The 21,898-nt window shown below is 43.3% G+C and overlaps 2 protein-coding genes across 5 annotated transcripts in view; one reads left to right on the top strand and one right to left on the bottom strand.

Annotated features, from left to right (window-relative positions):
• LOC125297087 (cytosolic phospholipase A2 gamma-like) overlaps window positions 1–4,815 on the top strand; it is a 29,440-nt gene extending 24,625 nt beyond the window's left edge. For 3 of the 4 annotated variants that reach the window (XM_048247245.1, XM_048247247.1, XM_048247246.1), the window contains one exon: window positions 3,112–4,815. In XM_048247245.1, the coding sequence (XP_048103202.1) occupies window positions 3,112–3,506 (395 nt within the window). In that variant the 3' untranslated portion in view covers window positions 3,507–4,815. Of the gene's footprint in view, window positions 1–2,502; window positions 2,634–3,111 lie in introns of all 4 variants that reach the window. The other variant, XM_048247248.1, reaches the window with a different exon arrangement.
• A 4,111-nt stretch (window positions 4,816–8,926) lies between these two features.
• The window catches only part of ccdc88aa (coiled-coil domain containing 88Aa), a 37,810-nt gene continuing 24,838 nt past the window's right edge, over window positions 8,927–21,898 (bottom strand). Inside the window, 6 exon segments of the mRNA XM_048247234.1 lie at window positions 8,927–12,157; window positions 12,654–12,719; window positions 14,619–14,884; window positions 15,028–15,120; window positions 15,461–15,606; window positions 16,204–16,390. Of these exon segments, the coding sequence (XP_048103191.1) occupies window positions 11,043–12,157; window positions 12,654–12,719; window positions 14,619–14,884; window positions 15,028–15,120; window positions 15,461–15,606; window positions 16,204–16,390 (1,873 nt within the window). The 3' untranslated portion in view covers window positions 8,927–11,042.

The raw sequence follows: 21,898 nt of genomic DNA, 5'->3' as shown, positions 1-21,898 counted from the left end.
ACTGCTACTTGGAACGTAACATATTTTTGTTGGCAGGAGAGAGAATGACAGCGATTAACAAATTGTACTTGCTGCTGGTTACTAATAAATAGGGCCTACTATATATTTTTTTGCAAACAACAAAAACATAAAGGATGGAGACAGCAAAGCTAGAGATGGGCAGGAACAAGGTCAATTGGTAGAAATGCTTGTCAAAATGAATGAAGCACATACTTGTTTGTTACGCTTTATAAGCATGCACACTGTTTAAAGTTAGGCTAGGCTACACGGTAAACTACAAGTAAACCAAAGTTAAATTTAGCTTTTTTAGGGCTGGATAAAGTTGACCAAATGGATATAGACTGTTAGGCGTGAATAAAGTAGGCTACTTTGTTGCTCCAACCCTTCCAACGTTAATGGGGACGGATGTTGACATTTTTCCAGATTTTTGTGGAGAAACCCGGAAATCTCCCTTATTTTCATTGTTCAATGTTGACAGAGCTATGGAACGAAAGTTATAAGGCGACAGAAATCAACAATCAAACAAGCCACTTTGATTTTTTGCTGTTTTCATTAATACAAAAGATGGGTGACCCCCCTCCTAGATAAAAAAAAGTTAGGTGACCCTCCCCTCAACAAAGAATAAAAAGACATGACCCTTCCCTATTTTCCTCCGGTGGCCCCGTTTATAAATAACGAACGGTCCCTTAGGCGATCAGGCTAGAGGCTATGTTTGGTGGACACCAAATACAAATAGGCTACTGCACATCACCACAAACACACCATTCCTAAATATCAGACCTCTCAAGTCTCACGCATTGAGCGTGAGACACACGCATTTCAATGACTTCACACGGTCACACGCCACACATGCCATTTCTCACTCCGAGAAATTATTAACTTGCCCGCACAGAAATTTCTAAGGGCTATATTTTACAAACGTGTCACACAACGTTGCTGTCTGTGCGCTCATTCAGCTCAGAGAGTTGCTGTTCAGTTACTAACCTATCGGCCAATCAGAAAATAGGATTTCTCAACCAATCAGGAAATAGTTTTGTTTTGATGTGGGTCCGTAACGTGGAGACTGCTGATCCGCGGAGTCGTGGAGTGAAATTAGGCCCGGTGCTTCGTCTGATAATTTGCTGCGCAGTTGATCAAGATACCGCGGACCGAAAACAAACGTTTCTGCTATCGATGTCATTAAACATGGAGCCATACAATAAAGTGGTGGTATAAGCGTTCATTCAATGCAGGCGTCTGCGCAAAACGCAATGCAGGCGTCTGTCACAAAACATTTAAGTGAAAGTGCATGTATAACAATATAGGCATAATAATGATTGTGATAATGATAATGACAATTTGATTTAGAGGGAGTGGGGTTGGGTACGTGTAGATGGGCCCTATGACCCCAATGTCTGCCATGACTGGGCCTCAGGTCAAAGAAGTTTGAGAAAGGCTGGTCTACATAACCTGCATCAGATTGAGGTTTGCAGTGATGCGCCTGAAGGCATGGGTTGAGGACCCAGTCAGTTACGTCACAATATGCACATTTGTTTAAATTCATACCTACGTAATCACCATGACCAAAATTTTACTTTTTTTTTTACTTTGAATCTTGAAAAAAAAAATATTGACCTACTGTACCTACCTTTTTTTGGCTGTTACTGCAAACAAGAATATTTTTAAGGATGGCCTCATGACTGTGAAAATGGCTGACATTGAACCACAGTGCTTCAACTGGGAGCCCCCAGTATCAGTCATCAAGGCATCAAAATCTGCCACAAACACTTACAACACACAACATCACTCATAAACACACACACACACACACACACACGGACAGAACCACCACTGTTCAAGAGACCATTTTGGGGCTAAATGTGCTTTTTCTCATTTGGTTGGTTTCTGTTTGTTTAGAGAAGAATGAGCCACTGCTGTTTAAAGGGCCCATTTGGGTGAAATTATTATTATAATTTATGTTATTATTATTTATTATTATTTACTATCGGGTTCTAGAATAAATAAAACAGTGTGTTTGAAATAATGGAATTTGTGCTCTCTCATGAAGCTGGGTCGATGGGACATGGGGAGGGTGGGTCTGTTGATCGGGAGGCATTAAAAGCCACGAAAGTAGTTCAAGCAGGCGTGGGACTTTCATGTACTTCGATCAGGGGGAGGGGGCGTGGCACTGTCCCAATGCCACGCCCCCTCCCCCCTGAGAAACAAAGTCTCACTCCAAACTTGCAAACTTCAAAACTTGAGAGCCCTGCTAAATATGATGGTGGCAGCATCATGCTGTGGAGATGCTTTTCTGCAGCAGGCTTTTGAATGCTTGGAAAGGTAGACAAAAAAATCGAGAAGAATTATATGGAAAAGAAAAGTAAGATTATATGAAAATTCTGGAGGACAATCTGATTCTGAGTTTGAGGAGATTTGCATATAGGCACACTGCAAGCCACAAGTGTCATTATTCTTAAAGTGTGTTGTAAGATAAAAAAAAATCTTATTTGGTTTTGTTTTTAGTATGAAGAGACTAGACCTATCATGAAAGATCATTTTGACTTAATTTAAGAAGACTTTGACTTATTCCAAGGAGTATTCAGATGTGCAAGCCTAATTGAGACCAATCCACACAGCTGTGATTGTGGCCAAAGGTGAATTTGCTATACTGACTTGGAAGGGGGTAAATATTTATGTGATCACCTAGGCTATTGTATTGAAATATGTTTTCACTTTGACTTTAAAGAAGAGCTTTTTTTTTTTTGTATAGTATTGTCAAAAAATCCAAATTATGTTGACCATGATTCCATTTTAAAGCAATAAAAGGTGAAAAGATCTAAGAGTGTGAATACATTTTATAGTACTGTAGCTAAAAGTGAGCTATAGGCTAACTAGTGTAACTACTTCCAGTGAGCTATGCTAAGCTAGGCTAATGGTGGCACACTGGGTTATTGTTCACACAGAGAAGATAATGGTATACAGTATGTCCTTTTGTCTCTCTGGTGGTAGATGGCAGATAACCTAATTTCCCAAAAAGTTCCTTTCAGGCTGATTTGTGGCTCGCTGTGGCCAAGAACCACCCCTTATTAAAGCTTACTTCCCATGGCTTCACACTCTCTCTTCAATCTACAGATGAAGCAGCAATCGAAAAGGAAAGGAAGGAATACGCAACCTTCCAGTCAACCTACCGAGACAAAACAAAGATCAATCACTTGGCAGATTTGGCAGCGGAAAATGTGACGATGAACCAAGGAAACATCCTGAGTGAGATAAAAAAGGCTGTGCAGCGACACAAGCAACGGGACTTGCAGGAGGCTGCGCAGCGCCCAAAGCAATGGGAATTGTCAAATCCGTTTTTGCCCTGTGTTGAAAAATTCAACATATACATACGGACCATAGTCAGAGATTTTTGTTCCTCGTTTTTTGTTTTTCTGTTTTTGAAGGCAAAAAAGGCCATTAGATGGCTATTTTACAGTGTTAGGGGGAATAGACACACCAAAAAACAACATAATTTTTATCCTAACTAGTGCAGGGGAAGAGGTTTGTGTACTTTTGCATTATTTCCTTGCTACTGTAAGTAGCCAGTCAAATGTTTTACCAAAGGTTTGACCAGTCTACAAAAGTTGAACGGGTTTATATATATAGGCTTGTTTAAACACAAAATGTGATTAGGGTTTGCTAGTAGCCTAGCATACCTCTGCAATTGTAGCGTGTTTATTTCTCACAAGTCTGAGTTTTTTTTTTTGCAATTCCTCAAAATTGGGAAATTTTTTCGCAATTCTATTTTTAAACCCTTGCAAAAAAATTTTTCTCGCGCAATTCTGATTTGTTTTCTTTAGTAATATGATGGTGCAGGAAGTTCAGCTCTAAGGGGGCGTTTCCTAAACATACCCAGCTTACACTTGCCATTACACCTGGACTGAGGTGTAATGGCAAGTGTACCCTTCAGCCCCGTTCTGGCCGCCAGGTGAATAAGGCGAATTGGCTGTGCATAAGTATCGACGAACTTCCACTTTTTTCAGTGGGCAACCCCATTTCCTGTTTGTTGTCATTGCTGTCAAAAAGCACCTGAAGATGAGTGCTTTAGTTGTACCAAAATGTGTGGTCAGGCACCGAAATTCCTGCTCTTCTTACTTTGTGCAGCCAATGTGCACGTACTGTAGGCTGGCGTTTAGGAAAAAGGTGGAGGCTAAAATTGCTTTTTATAATGACTTGAACGGCTGAGCAGAGTGGCACACAACAGTGCTCCTTAGAGCCGCACACGGTTTCAAGACGCTTAAAACACTCGTGTAGGCTTACATTGTATTTCTTACGTTTTGGTACAACTAAAGCCCTCATCTTCAGGTGATTGTTGTTGGCAGCTATGTCAACGAACAGGAAACGGGTTTGCCCACCGTAGACAAAAACGGTTAACTAGCTACCTAGCGCATGGAGCCAAATGATCAACTGTGTTGTACATATTATTATAAATTAACATTTAGGTAACAATACTGTACCGTGAGTTGTACAGATATGTTTTACTTCTACTAAAGACATCCTATGCACACTTTTTACCTTAAAGTGTAAAGTGCAGGTTAACCACCACAACCAATTACTGTGTAAATAAAGTGCTCAATATGTAGGCCTATATATTTAAACATTTTCTGTCTTAAAATGCATTAAAATAACATGTATATTGGTCAGCATGTTTGTTAACGTGGGTGATGACATCATGTGAGAGAGTAGCAACCCATATTTTGCTAGATTCCTACTGTCTACGGCTAGACTATGGAGAATGACGGGGAGACTGAGAATATTTATGAGCCACTGTATACCAACTCAAATTTCTGTGTAATAAACGAGCCTATGTTATCATGTTTCCATTTGTGTTCCTTGAGCATAATGTGTTTGTGTGCAGATTTAGCAAATTCAGAGAAGCAAATTAAGCAAACACTTAATTTAGTCTACAAATCTGTGTATGTCCTAACTCTGAAAAAAGACACCCTGTCATTGTCCTTATGCACACGTGTGATGATATGTTATTCTGAGACATAATCTATAGCAATTATTACATATAACTAAACACACAAAAAGTTGTGAAAACTATTTATTGTATTGGTTATTTACAGCCAGAGCAAATAAACTGTTCTACAGTGTTGGGCCAAAACATATTCAGTGGTAATAACAAGTGTGAATTACACATAAAACACACACTTCATATCACTATATTCATGACACTATAGGCCTGCGAGCCCTGGCAGCTGTCACATTTTATCTTCAGTAATAACTTAAAACTGTATGCTAAAAATCAATATTATCATAGTATCCATAGAGACTTGTGTGCAAGGTTGAAGTTGGAGACCGTTCGTTATTTAAAAACGGTGTCACCGGAGGGATACTGAGTTCTTCAATTAACAGTTGCATGACCTTCCCCTGCCTGCAAGATAATTTCACTCCCATACAGTCTTTTTAAATCAAACATGAACATACCCGGTCAATTGTCGATACCTTCCCACGCTGTAAAACGCTATGAAAACTCAACGACTTCAGCTGTCGTTCTAAACTCACCCTCTGCTTTCTGATCTTACTCATCACACTTCACCAAGATGGTGGTCATTTCAGTAGATTTACTCACTAACATTGTTGTGGAAACACAATAAGCATGGAAACTAAATGCACACTTCCTGCAACTGCATTAGCCTACTTGAAATAAGTTACTCCTCTAGTAAGTATTCACATGAAATAAAACAATAAAACATTGAGACCATTCAACAAAGCACACTGGGCAATAACACATTCAACACATGAACTTGTTAAAGTCAAAGTCAGCTTTATTGTCAATTTCTTCACATGTTCCAGACATACAAAGATGTTGCTATGGACTCGTCTACAGTATAGGCTTCCTCAGTCATTGTAAAGCTGCCGAAGGTGAACATTATCCAAAACTCAATTTCTCAGACGAGCGTCAATTTGGGAGCTTGCTACACTTCTTTCCTTCTCAAATGATTTGAAAAGGCCGTTTGCACAATTTCACAAATAATCAGAGGGACCGAAAAATACCTAACATGCCAACTTTTTCCGGGTTTAGGCCTATCATTTTAACTTTTCCCCGCTGTCTTGCCGTTTTAATATTTTCCCGTAGAATATCCCATATTACTGTAATACTCTCATAACATTAGTCCTGCATTCTGGCCCGTCTCTGTGTTGTCCTGTTGTTACCCCTTGCCCTTCCAGAGAAACAGATGTATTCAAATCATCGTTTTGCTTGCTTGAATGCGAACTCAGAGTGATGTACAGTAGGCCTATTTAAGTTAACTACGTGGTTGTCGTGAGAGCACGATTCATTGGCGCTTGCAATGTTCGGCCGTAGTCTATGTCTACGTGCGCACCTGCCAGTCTAAGAGCCAAAGAAATCCCCCTTCACTCCAAGTTGGCCTTCCATAACTTACCAACTCTACACTGTAGACCATAAACTGGCTATTTATATGACCAATGTATTTGTTCAACTTTATGAAGCACAATTACGCACTGCTACTTGGAACGTAACACATTTTTGTTGGCAGGAGCGAGAATGACAGCGATTAACAAATTGTACTTGCTGCTGGTTACTAATAAATAGGGCCTACTATATATTTTTTTGCAAACAACAAAAACAGAAAGGATGGAGACAGCAAAGCTAGAGATGGGCAGGAACAAGGTCAATTGGTAGAAATGCTTGTCAAAACGTTAGGAGCTGGATGTGTGGATGAATGAAGCACATACTTGTTTGTTACGCTTTATAATCATGCACACTGTTTAAAGTTAGGCTAGGCTACACGGTAAACTACAAGTAAACCAAAGTTAAATTTAGCTTTTTTAGGGCTGGATAAAGTTGACCAAATGGATATAGACTGTTAGGCGTGAATAAAGTAGTCTACTTTGTTGCTCCAACCCTTCCAACGTTAATGGGGACGGATGTTGACATTTTCCTTATTTTGCGTGAGAAACCCGGGAAATCTCCCTTATTTTCATTGTTCAATGTTGACAGAGCTATGGAACGAAAGAGAAGGTTATATGTTGACAGAAATCAACAATCAAACAAGCCACTTTGATGTTTTGCTGTTTTCATTAATACAAAAGATGGGTGACCCCCCCTCGTAGATAAAAAAAAAAAAAAAAAGTTAGGTGACCCTCCCCTCAACAAAGAATAAAAAGACATGACCCTCCCCTATTTTCCTCCGGTGGCCCCGTTTATAAATAACGAACGGTCCCTTACTACAAACCAAAATATTTTTAAGGATGGCCTCCTGACTGTGAAAATGGCTGAACCACAGTGCTTAGCCCCCAGTAGCTATCAGTCATCAAGACATCAAAATCTGCCACAAACACTTACAACACACAACATCACTCATAAACACACACACACGGACAGAACCACCGCTGTTCAAGAGACCATTTTGGGGCTAAATGTGCTTTTTCTCATTTGGTTGTTTTTTGTTTGTTTAGAGCAGAATGAGCCACCGCTGTTAAAAGGGCCCATTTGGGTGAAATTATTATTATAATTTACATTATTATTATTTATTATTATTTACTATAGGGTTCTAGAATAAATAAAACAGTGTGTTTGAAATAATGGAATTTGTGCTCTCTCATGAAGCTGGGTCGATGGGACATGGGGAGGGTGGGGGTTTTGATCGGGGGAGGGGGCGTGCCGCCACGAGTAGTTCAAGCAGACGTAGGACCATGGAGGTATCATACCTCCATGATTATATATAACTTGAGAGAGTGACTAAGTCCCGCCCCTATTCATTTCAATGGCCCATGCTAGGCTAGCTACTTCAGCCAAAAAAGCATGAAATGGACCGCAGACATCTTTACGAAAATGGCGTTTCATGGGTGTTCGTTTCCGGCACCAGCTAGAATTAGAGTGGCCGGTTAGGGTCATGTCTGCTTCAAAAAGACTGCAGGAGGGTCATTGAGAATTTTCTTGCAGGCAGGGGAGGGTCATGCAACTTTTGATGGAAGCACTCAAAATTCCTCCGGTGACCCCGTTTATAAAAAACGAACGGTCTCTAAATAATAACTTTGTATAAAATATTTAATACAGATGTATTGTCTGTACATGTTTATGTATGGAAAGCCCTTTTTGTCTAAATATTTAAATAAATACATTTGCCCATGAAATACACTACCAGTCAAAAGTTTGGGCCTACCAACTCTCAAATGTATGCTCTTTTTCTTTATCTTTATTTATCTGAGTAGGTGGTTATTATTATTAATTAGCCTACATTGATTCATGTTATTAGCAAACAAAAAGTGTAAATAAAGCTACATTTTCAATATTTTAAATTCTTCAAGGTGCAGACCTTTTGCTCAGTCTCTCAACCAACTTCATATAGTCAGCTGGGATGGATTTCCCATACATTGTGAGCATTTGTTAGCTGGTTGTCTTTCACTGATTTTAATTGAAAAGAATGAAGTTGGTTTTAATGTCAATTATTGGCAAAGTTGTCACAGAGGTAAACAGTGAAGAATATTTTCCCTGTTTATTTATTTCAAAACTTTATTTATTCATGTCATAACCACAAATATTTATTTCATAGCTACATGAAGAGTTTGGTTCCCAAAACACTATATCTCCATTTTTGAAAACATTAATAAGTCATGTCATTTAATTGTGTATTTCAGGTAATATCAGTACAATTGCAGTTGTGTTGTTTTGAATGAGTAACGATAAATCAAATAACAATAACCCAATATCAGTTCCACTAAAATTACTTGGAGAACAGCATTTTGGAACCAAACTCTTTATATTAAACTGTATATCTATTTCATGGCCATACTTGAAAAAAGAGAAATTAGCTTTCGATAGATCTTTTTTTGGGGTTTTTTTTTTGTGCATGTTAATCTACTTTTCTTTCTTTTTTTACTTTTAATATTTTATTTATTTATTTATTTTTTTTATTTCACATACAAGAAGGGACAACAATCATGGACGGAAGATACTTTATTGTTTAAAATATGTACAGAATGCACACAAAACAGCTTTTAAAAATGACATTTACACGACACCTTAAAGCTATGAACTTTAACTGAATGACATTTACACTGAAAGGGCAGAAACTGTTACTCTGAGTGAAAACATGAGCAGAACTTCTGACTTATGCATTATTGGTATTGTGTGAAGTAACCTTGCATTTTATTGCTGTGAATCATTGTATGATCAGTTGGAGAACGTTCAAACATGCAATCACTCAACATTAAAAGAAAGTCGATCTTTTTTGTTATAGAAAAAAAGGTTATATTCAAGCCATTATGTAGAAACCTTACCTGATAACTGTACAGCATTTATGTTATAACCATCTCATGTCAGATATACTTTTTTTACCACACTGTGTATTCATCGTACTTCTATCTTTCTTTCCTACATGGAGGGTCACATTTCATTATGAAACACTGCATGCTCAAATCACGTTTAAGTTATGACGTCTATGCTGTCTGCTCAGGTGTGTGTCTACGGAGTGATGCCATTAAGCTCCACAGCCAAATAGGGGGTTGGTGTTCACCTCACCTGAGTGAGAGTTGGCGAATATGGTGCTGTGAATAATCTCAGACATAAAACACAGACACTTCTAAGATGGACATAGACTATATGGAACAAAAATATACAAACAAAGGCCTATCAATGTAAACACAACATAAATAATTTTAGTAACAACACAAACATGTACTATCTGACACAGGTGTTTAAAACATAAAGAATTAAACAAAAATATTCCAGACAAAGAACAACAATGACATAACTATCACTGAAAACACTACTAATGCATTACCAGTTAATCGCACTGAATGTTAAACAGCACAAACTCGTTTTTTTTGTTATGAAATGTGCACACTGACTAACACAAACGCTACCCCATCATAACTGTCTGGACTCTGGAGGACGACTCCGAAAGGCACTTGCAATGGTCATGCAAACTGGGCATGGAGGGACAAACTGAATTAATGTAGTGAGCAGGACGCTGTGGTGACCATTCATTATCCACCAGGTACTAGCATACATACCAGCAGCTGTGTCAGCAATGAATTGAAAAAAAAGCACAAAAAAAACGTATCATGCAGGTGTCTGATGTGCTTATACTACATGTCAGCCTAGTAAGGGTGAAATCTATTGCTGTTATACATAATGATGTATGATGATGACATTGCTTACAGTGTGTACAAAAACATGTATTTTTATTCGCAACAGTGTGCCGTACCTACACGTGTTCAGATAATAGTAAGTGCTTTAAAGCAAAGTCCAGCACACATGGTGTTGGCCCGTCTGTGCTCATCAGTTGAATCAGAAACCTCTCTAGACATGCAACCATTGAGCACCCAGTCTTTTTTATATAGAACTGTCCTCTGGACATAGAACAGGTCAACCATAGTTCCTCTCTGTGAGAAGCCCCAGTTCTCCCTCTTCACCAGTAAGGTTTACTACCTAAGGTCTACCGCTACTATATATACTATCATCTCTTCAGATGTTCACTCAGGTGTTATTGTGTGTACAGCAAATATATACAAAAATTACATGATCAATGACCACACCTACAGATATTTGTTTTTTCTTCTCGGTTGCAACAGCAATTTAACTGTACAAACCCTCTTGAATGTATGTTCAAGGGTTAGGTAGAAAAGCACCTAAACAAATATACTTATGACATACAGTATATTTATATTTGTTATATAATCCAAATGTCAGATATTGTCCAAATATATATTTATATATATCCAAATGCCACAGTATGTGCTTCAACTGGCTCCCTGGTTGTCAGATTATAAGAGTTTCACAAAGAGTCAACTAGAGCTTCATGTTTTTGATTAAAGGTAATCAATGTCAGTAAGTAGTCACAGACATGACATAATGTGACACATTTTCTTTTGAGGTAAATGTTGACCCCTAACATGTCTAGTCAGTACTTCTGTTGGGAAACTGATTCAGAGAACACTGTTGCTGCTTTTCACTTAGTTGTCAAACCAAGCTCAGACTGGGTAAAAAAAAAAAAACATTCTGAATAACCTCAGGCCATAAACTTAAACCACCCTTTTGTCTACGCTCCTGCTCACGCCATCAGAGAGTGTTTGTTGTCTGGGGCTAGGGAGGCAGACCTCTCCGTGACTGTCATGTAGTCCTCGCTAGTTGAGCAGTCTTGCGGCCCCTGGCCTGACTCCCCTTCCTGGGCCTCGTCTTGCTCCCTGTGGAGGTCACCCAGCTCCGACAATTCCTCTCGCTCCTCCTCGAAGGACCGTATGTCGGCAGAGAGCGGGGGGCCGCTGCTGATGTTATGGACCAGTGCCGGGTTGAGGCAGAGGAAGGTCTGGCTCTTGCCACCGCTGCTGACCAGGCTGGACTCGCTGAATATGGTGTTGGTAAAGACTGAATCCAGGGTGAAGGGCGAGCCAAAGAGGGCGGGAGGCTCCAGGGAGGCCTCCATCTCCGCTGCTGCTGCTGCTGTGGAAGAGTCTCCTCCTGCAGGCTCCATCAGCGCAGAGGAGGGGTTGGAGGTTGGGTTGGAGATCTGGTTTGGGTTGGCGGTAATGTCCTTGACGTCTGTGCCATTCTTGCGGGGTGAGGGCGTGGCAGATTTGGACATCATGCTGTGAAAGCTGGCGCGCCGGCTGGAGCCCTCGGAGGTGGATATGACATTGCTGGCACGCGGGAGTGTGGAGAAAGCCCGCAACACCCGACCTTGACCCCTGCTGACACTGTGACCTTGACCCCCCTGACCTTGACCTACCTGACCCCCTTGACCCTCTCTCCTCAGCGGCGCCGAGAAGCAGTCCAGACACCCAGCGGCACCAGACGACTTGTCCTGGACCTGGACCGTGGGAGGTGGGCTGGCCCCAGTAGCCCTGCTGCCCTCTATGGTGATGGCGATGGTGCGGAAGGCCTGGGTCTGGCTCAGGACCCCCCGGGGGCCCGTCGCACGGCCACTACTGGAGCGCCACACCCCGCGGCCGGAGGCGTAGGACTCCAGGGCTGACCCATCACGGGGGGGCTTGGGGGGCGCGGAGGCCTGGGTTAGAGGGGTGGAGGCGGAGGCTGGGGGTGCGGGGGAGCCGTCGCTACCCCGACGGGAAGAGGAGGCGCCCTGGACTGGGCTGCTGCTGCTGGACCAGCCCTCGTTCTCCAGGCTGAACTCACCACTGCTCTCACTCTGGGTGCCGTTTAGACCAACTGCACAGAAACAGCAACGTTTGGAACACTTATTAAATGGCATAAACATTAGTTGTCTAATGTTTTTAAACGATGCATTGGTATTAGTTAAATCAAGGGCTGATGGAACAGACATGTTAGGTGACAACTGCCATCAAAACACTATAATCTGAATATCAACTTTTGTTTACCGCAATTAGTAGTGATATTTTTTTCTCCCCCATTGGCTTTTTGGGGCTTTTATTGCCTTTTTATATAAGACAGTGAAGATTGAGAGGATTGATAGGATACAGGTAGGAAAGATGGGGTGTGACTGGGAAATGGCCGCAGGTCAGACTTGAATCCGATCAGTATATAGACACAGTAGCCACTAGCTGTAGTCCCCCACACACTGTATGTTGGCTTTCAAGATGAAATCCTACTGTAACTATATAAGCAGCTGAGTAGAACTCGGATATACTGTACAAATCGTTGGCTTCTCATAACAGCTGTTCTACATAACCGACCCAGCACTCACCCTGACTTTGGCGCTCATCGTTACAGCCCTGGCTGGAGCGTGCCACATCCTCAGCATAGTCCTTACCTGAGGAAGACAGACAGGTGTGATGCGGAATATCGTCACTGATCTTCCCTTCTGATGGCCTACCACATATTTAAAAAGTACGCTGAAGTATTTTTTTTTTCATACACTGTTACATATATGCTACATATAGCTACATTACATAGGAGTTTAAGTATATTCCCAGAACTGGGACTTTCAGTTCATCTGTCTTTTTGCATGCACATGTGGCAAGCTCACATATAAGGCAAATGATCAGCTTATGGGAAGGATGGGGTTCGAGATGCAGCCCACAGGATTCAAAGCCTCCAACAACCAAAAAGTGCACAGCGTGCTGGCCCACTTGAACGTGCGACCCATAGAGGATCCGTTAGCAGTTAGTGCTGCTGTCTCTGAGTACCTTTGGTGTCTGTCTGGAGCTCGGTCTGGCCTGAGGCCAAGGGGGGATGAGATGGAGGCAAGGGGCTGATGGGATGGGTGTCGGAGTGAAACATAAACGACTGAGGCTCCTTCCTCCCTCTCTCCTCCTCTTCCTCTGACTCTTTCTCCTCTGATTCCCCCATCCGCTCAAACCTGATTGGCCAGTAGTCTGCCCCCTGATCCTCGCCCGTGAGCAGTAAGTCATTCATGGCTGATGTGGGAGATGAGTGGACATGAGTTTTCTCTTTTGTTTATAGCAGGATGCAAAATTTGCTGATGGGCATGTTTTTTTATTTCTTTGAATATTTCATTCATCATACAGAAACGGTCTGTGGTTTCAGTAAGCAGAATGCAATGCATGCACTGTATGCTTGTGGTGTGCTCTGTCATACAGTGTAACACATTTTCGTTAGATGTTTTACAGGACAGGGTTATGAACCAAGTACACACTGCAACTTCACACACCAAGACAAAGGAGCTGCTTGCTACGCCCCACGTTTGACTTGTTAGAAAGGTGGTGCATGGTGGAATGCAGCGTTGTTTTAGTTTCATTTTGCCTTATGAGGCCAATGATTCAACGTCATCATCACTCAAAAGCAGAAAAAACAGTGGCTAGCTTTAGCATTAGCATTGTTTACAAAAATGGCACAGCAGCCAAGGCCAGGCGGTCTGAGCAAGAGCGGGGCGTTTCTGGGTCTTACACAGAGAACGGCGGAAGAAGGACTTGACTTTGTCTTTCTCCCTCTGTTTGTTCCGCATTAGGGGGAACATTTTCAGGACAGCGACTTTTGCAGCATTGCAGCAAAGGAGGAGGGATGTAAAGAAGACAGGCAGGAGAGGAGAGGAGAGAGGAGAGAACAAGACACAATATGGCACACAAAGAGGAAGAGGTGTGTGTCAAACACAAGTACATTCAGTAACACACACAGAAACTCACACACACTTACACACACACACACACGCACACACACTCACACACACACACACACATGAACACACAAAATCACAGTACAAATGCGTGACACAAGATGACAAAACCACACCACAGATGAACAGTCAGTCACCAACTAGAATATTCCTTCTCTTTTTATTCCCTCTTTGTGTTATATATATCTGTAGTGTGTATGTATATATATATATATATATATATATATATATATATATATATATATATATATATATTTGTGCAGAAATATAATTATTTGAGCAATATTCATATATTTGACAGAATTCTGTCCATCATAGCCTGCCAGGGGTTAACCAAAGGATTCCTGTCTCCTTCTCCGATTGGCCTGTGTATGTCAAACAGCTCTGCGTGTCTGGCTGGTCTCCTGTCTGTCTGACCTGTTCTTGGGGGAAGAGGTGGGATAGGCCTGCTGCAGGTTGTCCCGCCCACACCTGTCCAGCCTACTGGTGGAGTTCTGGGGGGCCTGTGGCAGATTGGAGAGCTTGTTTGTCCCTGACCAATCAGAGGATCGGGTGGATAGCTGAGGTCATACTCACTGCTGCTGCGCTTGGGCGACAGGCTGTCGTCCAGCGAGTTGGCGCCCGACTCCGCCGAGCCCTGCGAGCTCACGAACGAGCCGTTGTCGTGGCACGGGAGACCCTCGCACGACTCAGAGCGCGTGGGCGTCAGCGAGCGGATGCGGTCGCAATGTCGATCCCGGTCTTGGTCCCGATCTCGCCCCCGGTCTTCTTGGTCTCGATCTCGCTCACGGCTCCGCGACTTGATCAGCTTCCTCATTTTCAGGGCAATCCAGTTGCCTCGCCTGTGGTGTATGTAGGTATAAGAATATATATATGTGTGTGTGTGTGAATATGTGTGGAAGGTATACAAACAGCCTAATTAATTATTCCTAACAATAACATCTAACATTTGTCATATACTATGGGTAAGATGAGCACGCTGTACCTTCTTGGAGGTGAGGGGTCGTAGAACTTGTACTGGTCCATGATCTTTTCCTCCAGTTTCTCTTTCTGTCTCCTCAGCTCATTCAGCTTGTCTCTACAACAAAAAAAAAAACATCCTTAGGTAAGACTAAGATATTATTGACTATGAAACATTTAGTTTCCTTCAACTATATGGATGGGACATAACAACCTTTGCACTCGATCAGGAACAAGGGTCTCCGTGTTAATGAGATGTACCTTTGTTTGCTTACATGTCATTGAAACCTCTAAATGAGGAACTGCTGAATGTCTACCCCGACTCCACCAAACTCATTCATTTCAACTATGGTTCTGAACTATTCATGTGGCTCACATTTATTTAGGCTGGTACATCCAGAATTCCGGATTAATCTGTAGACATTCAAGTTTAGACACATAAAGCTCTTTTTGCCTACATGTACTGTCTCTGCTCCACGTGGAAGAGGTCCTTGCTCTCCATGGTCTGCTCCAGCAGAGTCCGGTTCTGGAGCATCAGGGTCTGGATCTGGTCAAGCAGATGCCGGTTCTCCTCCTCCAGGTTCTTCTTCAGTTGTGTCAGCAGCTGCGTGGACAGAGTGTCAAGTGCTTGAGCCAAAATGGCTGCCAAAACCACAGTGCACAGAGCCAAAATGCACTTGAGTGCATTGATCGATGCAGATGGATACAGTTATGGGCAAGGTATCTAAGGAAGACTTCTATGCCTCTCCTTCAGTTCAATACATTCATTCCCACTGTCAGTCTGAGAGTCTCAATATAATACGATGCCAAGTCAATAGATACATCACAGAATTAATGTTTCTCCTTAAATGGCTGTCTCTAAACTTTCTTGAAATGATCAATATAAACGTGTGCGTAGTGAAGTGCCATTCAGAGCACAGCGAGTTGTATCCATCCACATCCATCAGTCATCCACAGTACTGTGGTTTGGCAGCCAACTATCTATGCAAAATCACTGGACTTAATCCATACTTCCCAAACCCTGAACATGGAAATCTCATGTTGTCCTATGCAATATAGAGAACAAAGCTCCACAACAGTTATGGGTGCAGAGCACAGTAGTGATTTAGAACTTGACTTTAAACTCCTTCTCAAATGATACTACATTATGAAATGACCGTGATCTGGTGGTGCTGTGTAACGCCATCTGGTGTCCACGCACCTCGCACTGGTTGGTGAGTTTGGTGGAGGCGATGTCCAGTTGCTGGTGCTGCTCGCGGAGCTTGGACAGCTCGGTCTCCAGGCGCGTCTGCTCCAGGCGCGAGGCGTTCAGCAGGCTCTTCAGGCTCTTGTGCTCGGCCTGCAGCTCCTCGTTCTCCCTCAAGAGCTTCTGGTAGGTCTGGTTCAGCCTGGGGGGGACAGAGGAGGTCGACGTGATGGACTTGAATGGGCTACAATTATGGACACACACACATTACATTACATTACATTACATTACATTACATTTGGCTGACGCTTTTTAACCAAAGCGACTAACAACATGGTAAACAGTACGTTTTTAGAACAATTCTCACAATTTTAGGACAGTTTAAAAACAAAAAACATTAGAGTACAGTAAGAATAAGTGCGTCGGTGAGTGCTGTTTTTAACAGTTACTTGTCAGTTTAAAACGGCTGGTGAGTGCTAGGATCAGTAAGACTTGTTGTAAGTGTTGCTATGAGAGTAGGTGTTCTCTAAAGAGCTGGAAAAATACTCTCCCAAATTTACAAAATTATATCTTGTTCAGAAAAACAATTGGCCTGCCATATCACAAATGGGAATCAGACTTATCAATTACTCCGGTGCCGACTTCTGGACCAAAATGTGCAAAAAACATCTACCTCATGACAAGAATAGTAATCTACAACTAATACAATACAAGGTTCTTCACAGATTCCACTACACTGCACATAAATTGGCAAAAATGGGGTTTGGCTGGGATCTTTGCACTCACTGCACACAAAATAGCAGATACATACATTCATGCGGTTTGGCATTGCACTCCAATCAACCACTTCTGGGTGAGTGTCACAAAATCTCTCTCTTCCATCTTTGGCTGTCACATCCCAGCATCCCTTCCTTATGCATACTTGGTGATACATCCACAGTCAATTTAAGCAACTCCGGCAATAAAACACTACTGGTAGCTTGACTATCGCCATTAAAAACAATCCTCATGAACTGGAAATCTAGGAAAAAAGCTCACATCACTCATTGGAAAAACTTGTTAACAGACTATATATCATTAGAAAACCTATCAACTTCAAACTTAATCAATACTCAGGATACAACCTCTCCTTGGTACCCCTTTATCACCTACTTACAGTCCTGACCCTCTTTGCCTGGAGTTCCATCTCCACCACGATCATAACACACTTCATCAACAGATACACATATCGCCGAACACTAGGCGGGAGGGGTGGCTGAACTATTATTATTATTATTATTATTATTATTATTATTAGTAGTAATATAAATAGCATCCCTTCTTTCCCTCCCTTTTATTTACATTCTCTGATAACTTTACTAATTTCACTCTTTCTCTCTGCCTCTCCCGTCGTTATTCTGCGGGGGCCCCATTGGATGGCTTGGGAGACTTCGGTCCTGGCGAGATTGGCTGTGTGGTTTTGGCATTGGTTGGGTCCTGTGGGTTATCCTATTGGCCCTGGGCCCCGGTTAATCACCCTCCTCATGCGGCTCATGCGCCTTGTCCTGGAAGCACACAGCAGCGGCACCTCTCTTTTAATTTCTACATGTTAGGTGACATACATAAACCAAAAACTACAAAACAGGCTAGGGTAAGAGTGGATTTGCAGGTAGATGCCTCATCAGGTGTCTATCTGCATGCCTCACTTATTTTTAATGCACACATTGTTGGGGGCATACATCTTACACAGGAGGGTAAGTGTGGTGTGCATGGGGAAATCTGACAGATATTCACCATGCATGCCCACTTCTTTAATGCTACATTCTAGATAGACCCCTCAAGCCTAGCCATTCACATACTGTACATATTTAGGTCAAAGGTGGCGTGTTGGGTCGAAGGTCTGGGGAGTGAGTGTGGTTGGTGCGTGGTAGTGGGGGATGTATTGCCATGCTGGGGGCCTGGTGATGGGTGGCATGGGTCCCTCCCCCTCTGTCAGCTCGCGTCGCAGAAGTATAACTGCAGGGGCTGGGTGGAACTAATGGCCATTAATGGGTTGCCCAGGTTGGCAATCAGTCAGGCAATCAACCAGGCAATCAGTTATTCCTATTATTATACTTATCATTAATAGAATAATTACAACTCCTCTCCTGAAACCCTCCCTCTCTATGTTCCAGCTTCTCCTCCTCCTGGCCCAACAGCAAACCAGCCTTATACATGTCTTTACACACACACACACACACACACACACATACATCCTCACATACTCACTGCCCCTCACCCCCATCCCCACCCCATCCCAACACCACCTCATTCCTCTTAGAGCTACCATCCATGCGCCCCCCATCCCCTTCTTTTCATTCGGTCATCAATTTCATCCTGATAATCATATCTGTAATCATCCTGGAACAAAATCATCCTTAACCCTTTCTGTTATTAATGTTATGTTGTGTTATGTTTGTGACCAAGTCAATGTGATGTCTTGTTAGGGGTGCAGTATGTGTTTATGTAATGCGTCTGTTTGTAGGTATGTAGTATTCATGTGCATGTGGTAGTGTTGCATTTTTCTGTATGTGTGAGTGTTTGCAAAATAAAAAAAACGTTTGGGACAGAGTGATTTGGAGCGCCTGCCATGGATGTACAATCCAAGCCCTGAGGGTGACAGTTGGCGAGCGCCTGGACACTTTCAGGGGCGCTGCCCGCTTTCAGGCAGGCACATTCCAAAGCAAACCTGGCAAATCTGAGGGCCAGGTCAGGCATGGCGCCAGGAGTAGCTAATAGCTTGGAATATGCAGATCTACACAGGGGAAACCTATTGATGGAAGGCCAAAACCAGGGTATGCGTGTTGTGCCAGTACATGACAACCGGTCTGAAGGGACATAATGTCACATGTGACAACTTTTTTTCACTTCATATGCACTTGGCCAGAGCCGCTGAAACAAAGGTCACCACAGGTGGGACAAAGATAAGTTGAAATGCTTCCTCCGTTGCACTGGTGAGCTAAAGGAAGAGAGCCACTCATCCATGTTTGCCTTCACTGACTCTTGTGTCATATGTTCAAGAAGACAAAATGTCATTTTGATGAGCACACCACAAAGATGTTGCCATCAGCACAGAGGAGCACTTGAAGCCACACATCATCCTGACCACAACAGAAACAAAGGTGCTTGACTGCCCTGGACAAGCTTTACTGGTACCTCCATACCTGCAAGCCAAGCACTTCGGCCTGTAGTTGTGTTCCCACCAACATTCTGATGTGTTCGTACAATGGCATTGGTAGTGTGGACCGCGATAAACCCAGCCTGGAATCATGGGGAAACCCTTCAAGAGGAGACTCTTCATTGCAGAGCTTGGTGCTTTGGCTAATTCTTCTATTCATCGATGACAGCACCTACCCCGCATTAACACCAGCATCTGCCAGTCTGGTAGGAGTATAGGCCCTACTTCCCCATCCCATCAACCTCAGCAAGTGCAAGCCAAACAAAGCGAAGAGGTGTACACTCTGTGCCCCCGAATGTGGAAATCCGGCATCAATACATGCCACCGTGCAACGCCCATTTGCAAGTGGACACTGCACCATGACTGCACTTGCCATTTGTGCGCAGGAACCACCAATGCATGCACGCGACACACAGAAACACACACATGTCCACCCACTCTCTCACTACCACACACACACAGTTCATGTCCAGTTCATACTGTTAATGTGAACCAACAATGTTCACCCCACCCCACCACGCCCTTTACACACACAGTTCATGTTATCAGTTCATGTTGTCATGTTGCCACTTATGCATCACGAGACCACAAATGTTTGTACATACATGCATGTAAACCTGAGAAACCACCACTCCTACATACATGTTGTAGTTGTTAATCATTCTAATGAGGTTCTTTTTACAATAAATGTTTTTGTCACTTTTAAAATAAAGAGCTAAAGGCTGGGTTCAGGTTTTTTGAAAGTGGAAAGGATGTCCCTGCCCTTGGTAGGGGAACTGGCAGTGTGTTCCACCAACGAGGAACAACAGATGAGAAAAGTTTGGATTGGCTTGAGCGCCCCATTGGTAGAGCTAGGCGGCCGTTCGTCAAGAGGATATTTAGCCCGTCTGGAGGTAGTGTAAGTCTGTATGAGGGCATTCAAGCAGGTGGGAGCAGAACCGAGACTACTTTGTAGGCAAGCGTTAGAGACTTGAATTTGATGCGGGCGCCATAGGTAGCCAGTGTAGCTGGATGAGCAGTGTGAGGGTAACATGTGCCCTTTTGGGTTGGTTTGTAGACCAGGACCAGGCCCAGCGTTCTGGATCATCTGAAGTGGTTTCACTGCGCAGGCTGGGAGACCTGTCAGGAGGGCATTGCAGTAGTCGAAGTCGTGAGATGACAATTGCCTGAACCAGAAGTTGGGTAGCATCTTGGAGTCAAGTAAGTCCTGATTTTCCGTGATGTTGTAGAGTGCAAAACGGCATGCCCGGCGACTGAGGCAAGCATGATCCGAGAAGTTTAGTTGGTTGTCAAGAACAACTCCTGATTTCTTACAGTCCTGGTCGATTGAAACAGACAGGAGTCAAGTTTGATGTTGATGTCGCGGGTGTATGGTAGGTTTAGCTGGGATGACCAGCAGTTCAGTCTTTGAGAGGTTCAGCTGGAGGTGGTGTGCCTTCATCCATGAAGCTATGTCTGAAAGGCAATCCAGATCCGCGGCTGAAACCAGGGGGGTCAAGCCGGGTGGAAAGGACAGATAGAGCTGTGTGTCGCCTGCATAGCAGTGGTAGGAGAAGCCGCTTAACGGATAATCTGTCCCAAGGAGGTGGTGTAGATAGCAAAGAGGAGGGGCCCAGCACTGATCCCTGGGGACCCCTGTGTTAGGATGGTGAGGAAAGCGGATAGCTGACCAAGCCATGATAACGTTAAACGAAAGGCCCTGTGAGGTAGGATTCAAACCAGGAGAGAGCAGAACCGAGATTCCCATGTCAGCGAGTATAGAGAGAAGGATACGGTGATTAACCGTGTCAAAGGCAGCCGATAAGTCAAGCAGAATGAGTACTGATGACCGAGCGGTCGCCTGGCTTCTTTTTAAGGCTTCTGTTACAGACAGCAGAGCCGCTGCAGAGTGGCCGCTTTTGAACCCAGACTGATTTGGATCCAGAAGGTTGTTCTGTGAAAGGAAGTCAGAGACCTGTTTGGAGACTGCTGGTTCAATGCCTTTGGATAGGAAAGGCGGTAGTGAGACAGGGCTGTAGTTCTCGATTTGAGCAGGGTTGAGAGAAGCTTAAGCCAAACGGTGTTACCCGGGCCATTTTGAACGCTGTTGGAAATGTGCCGAGATTAGCGAGGCATTGATCACATGTGTGATAGCTGGGAGCGATGGTCGGGCTGATGGACTGAAGTAGGCTCCGAGGTATAGGGTCCAGCGAGCATGTGGTAGGACGGCTGCATGTCAGGAGTCTGACACTTCATTCTCGAGAGAGGCGTGAATGCTGAAAAAAAGATGTTCCAGCAGTCCCTAGAGGTTGTAGGAGTGCGGCATCTGAGCCAGATGCGTTGGAGGGCATGTAGAGAATTTACTGCTGATTGCCGCCACTTTGTTTGTAAAAAAAAATGAGGCTAGGGTATCTGCAAGGCTGGATGGAGGAGGAGGCAGCTGAGGGTTGAGTAGCGATTTGAAGGTTGAGAAAAGTTTTCGGTGTGTCTGTAGCGCTTGTTGATTTTGTCATTGTAGAAAGCAGTCTTAGCAGC

This window comes from Alosa alosa, chromosome 7, assembly GCF_017589495.1.
Source record: "Alosa alosa isolate M-15738 ecotype Scorff River chromosome 7, AALO_Geno_1.1, whole genome shotgun sequence".
Lineage (NCBI taxonomy): Eukaryota > Metazoa > Chordata > Actinopteri > Clupeiformes > Clupeidae > Alosa > Alosa alosa.
This window is presented reverse-complemented; position numbering and strand designations above follow the sequence as displayed.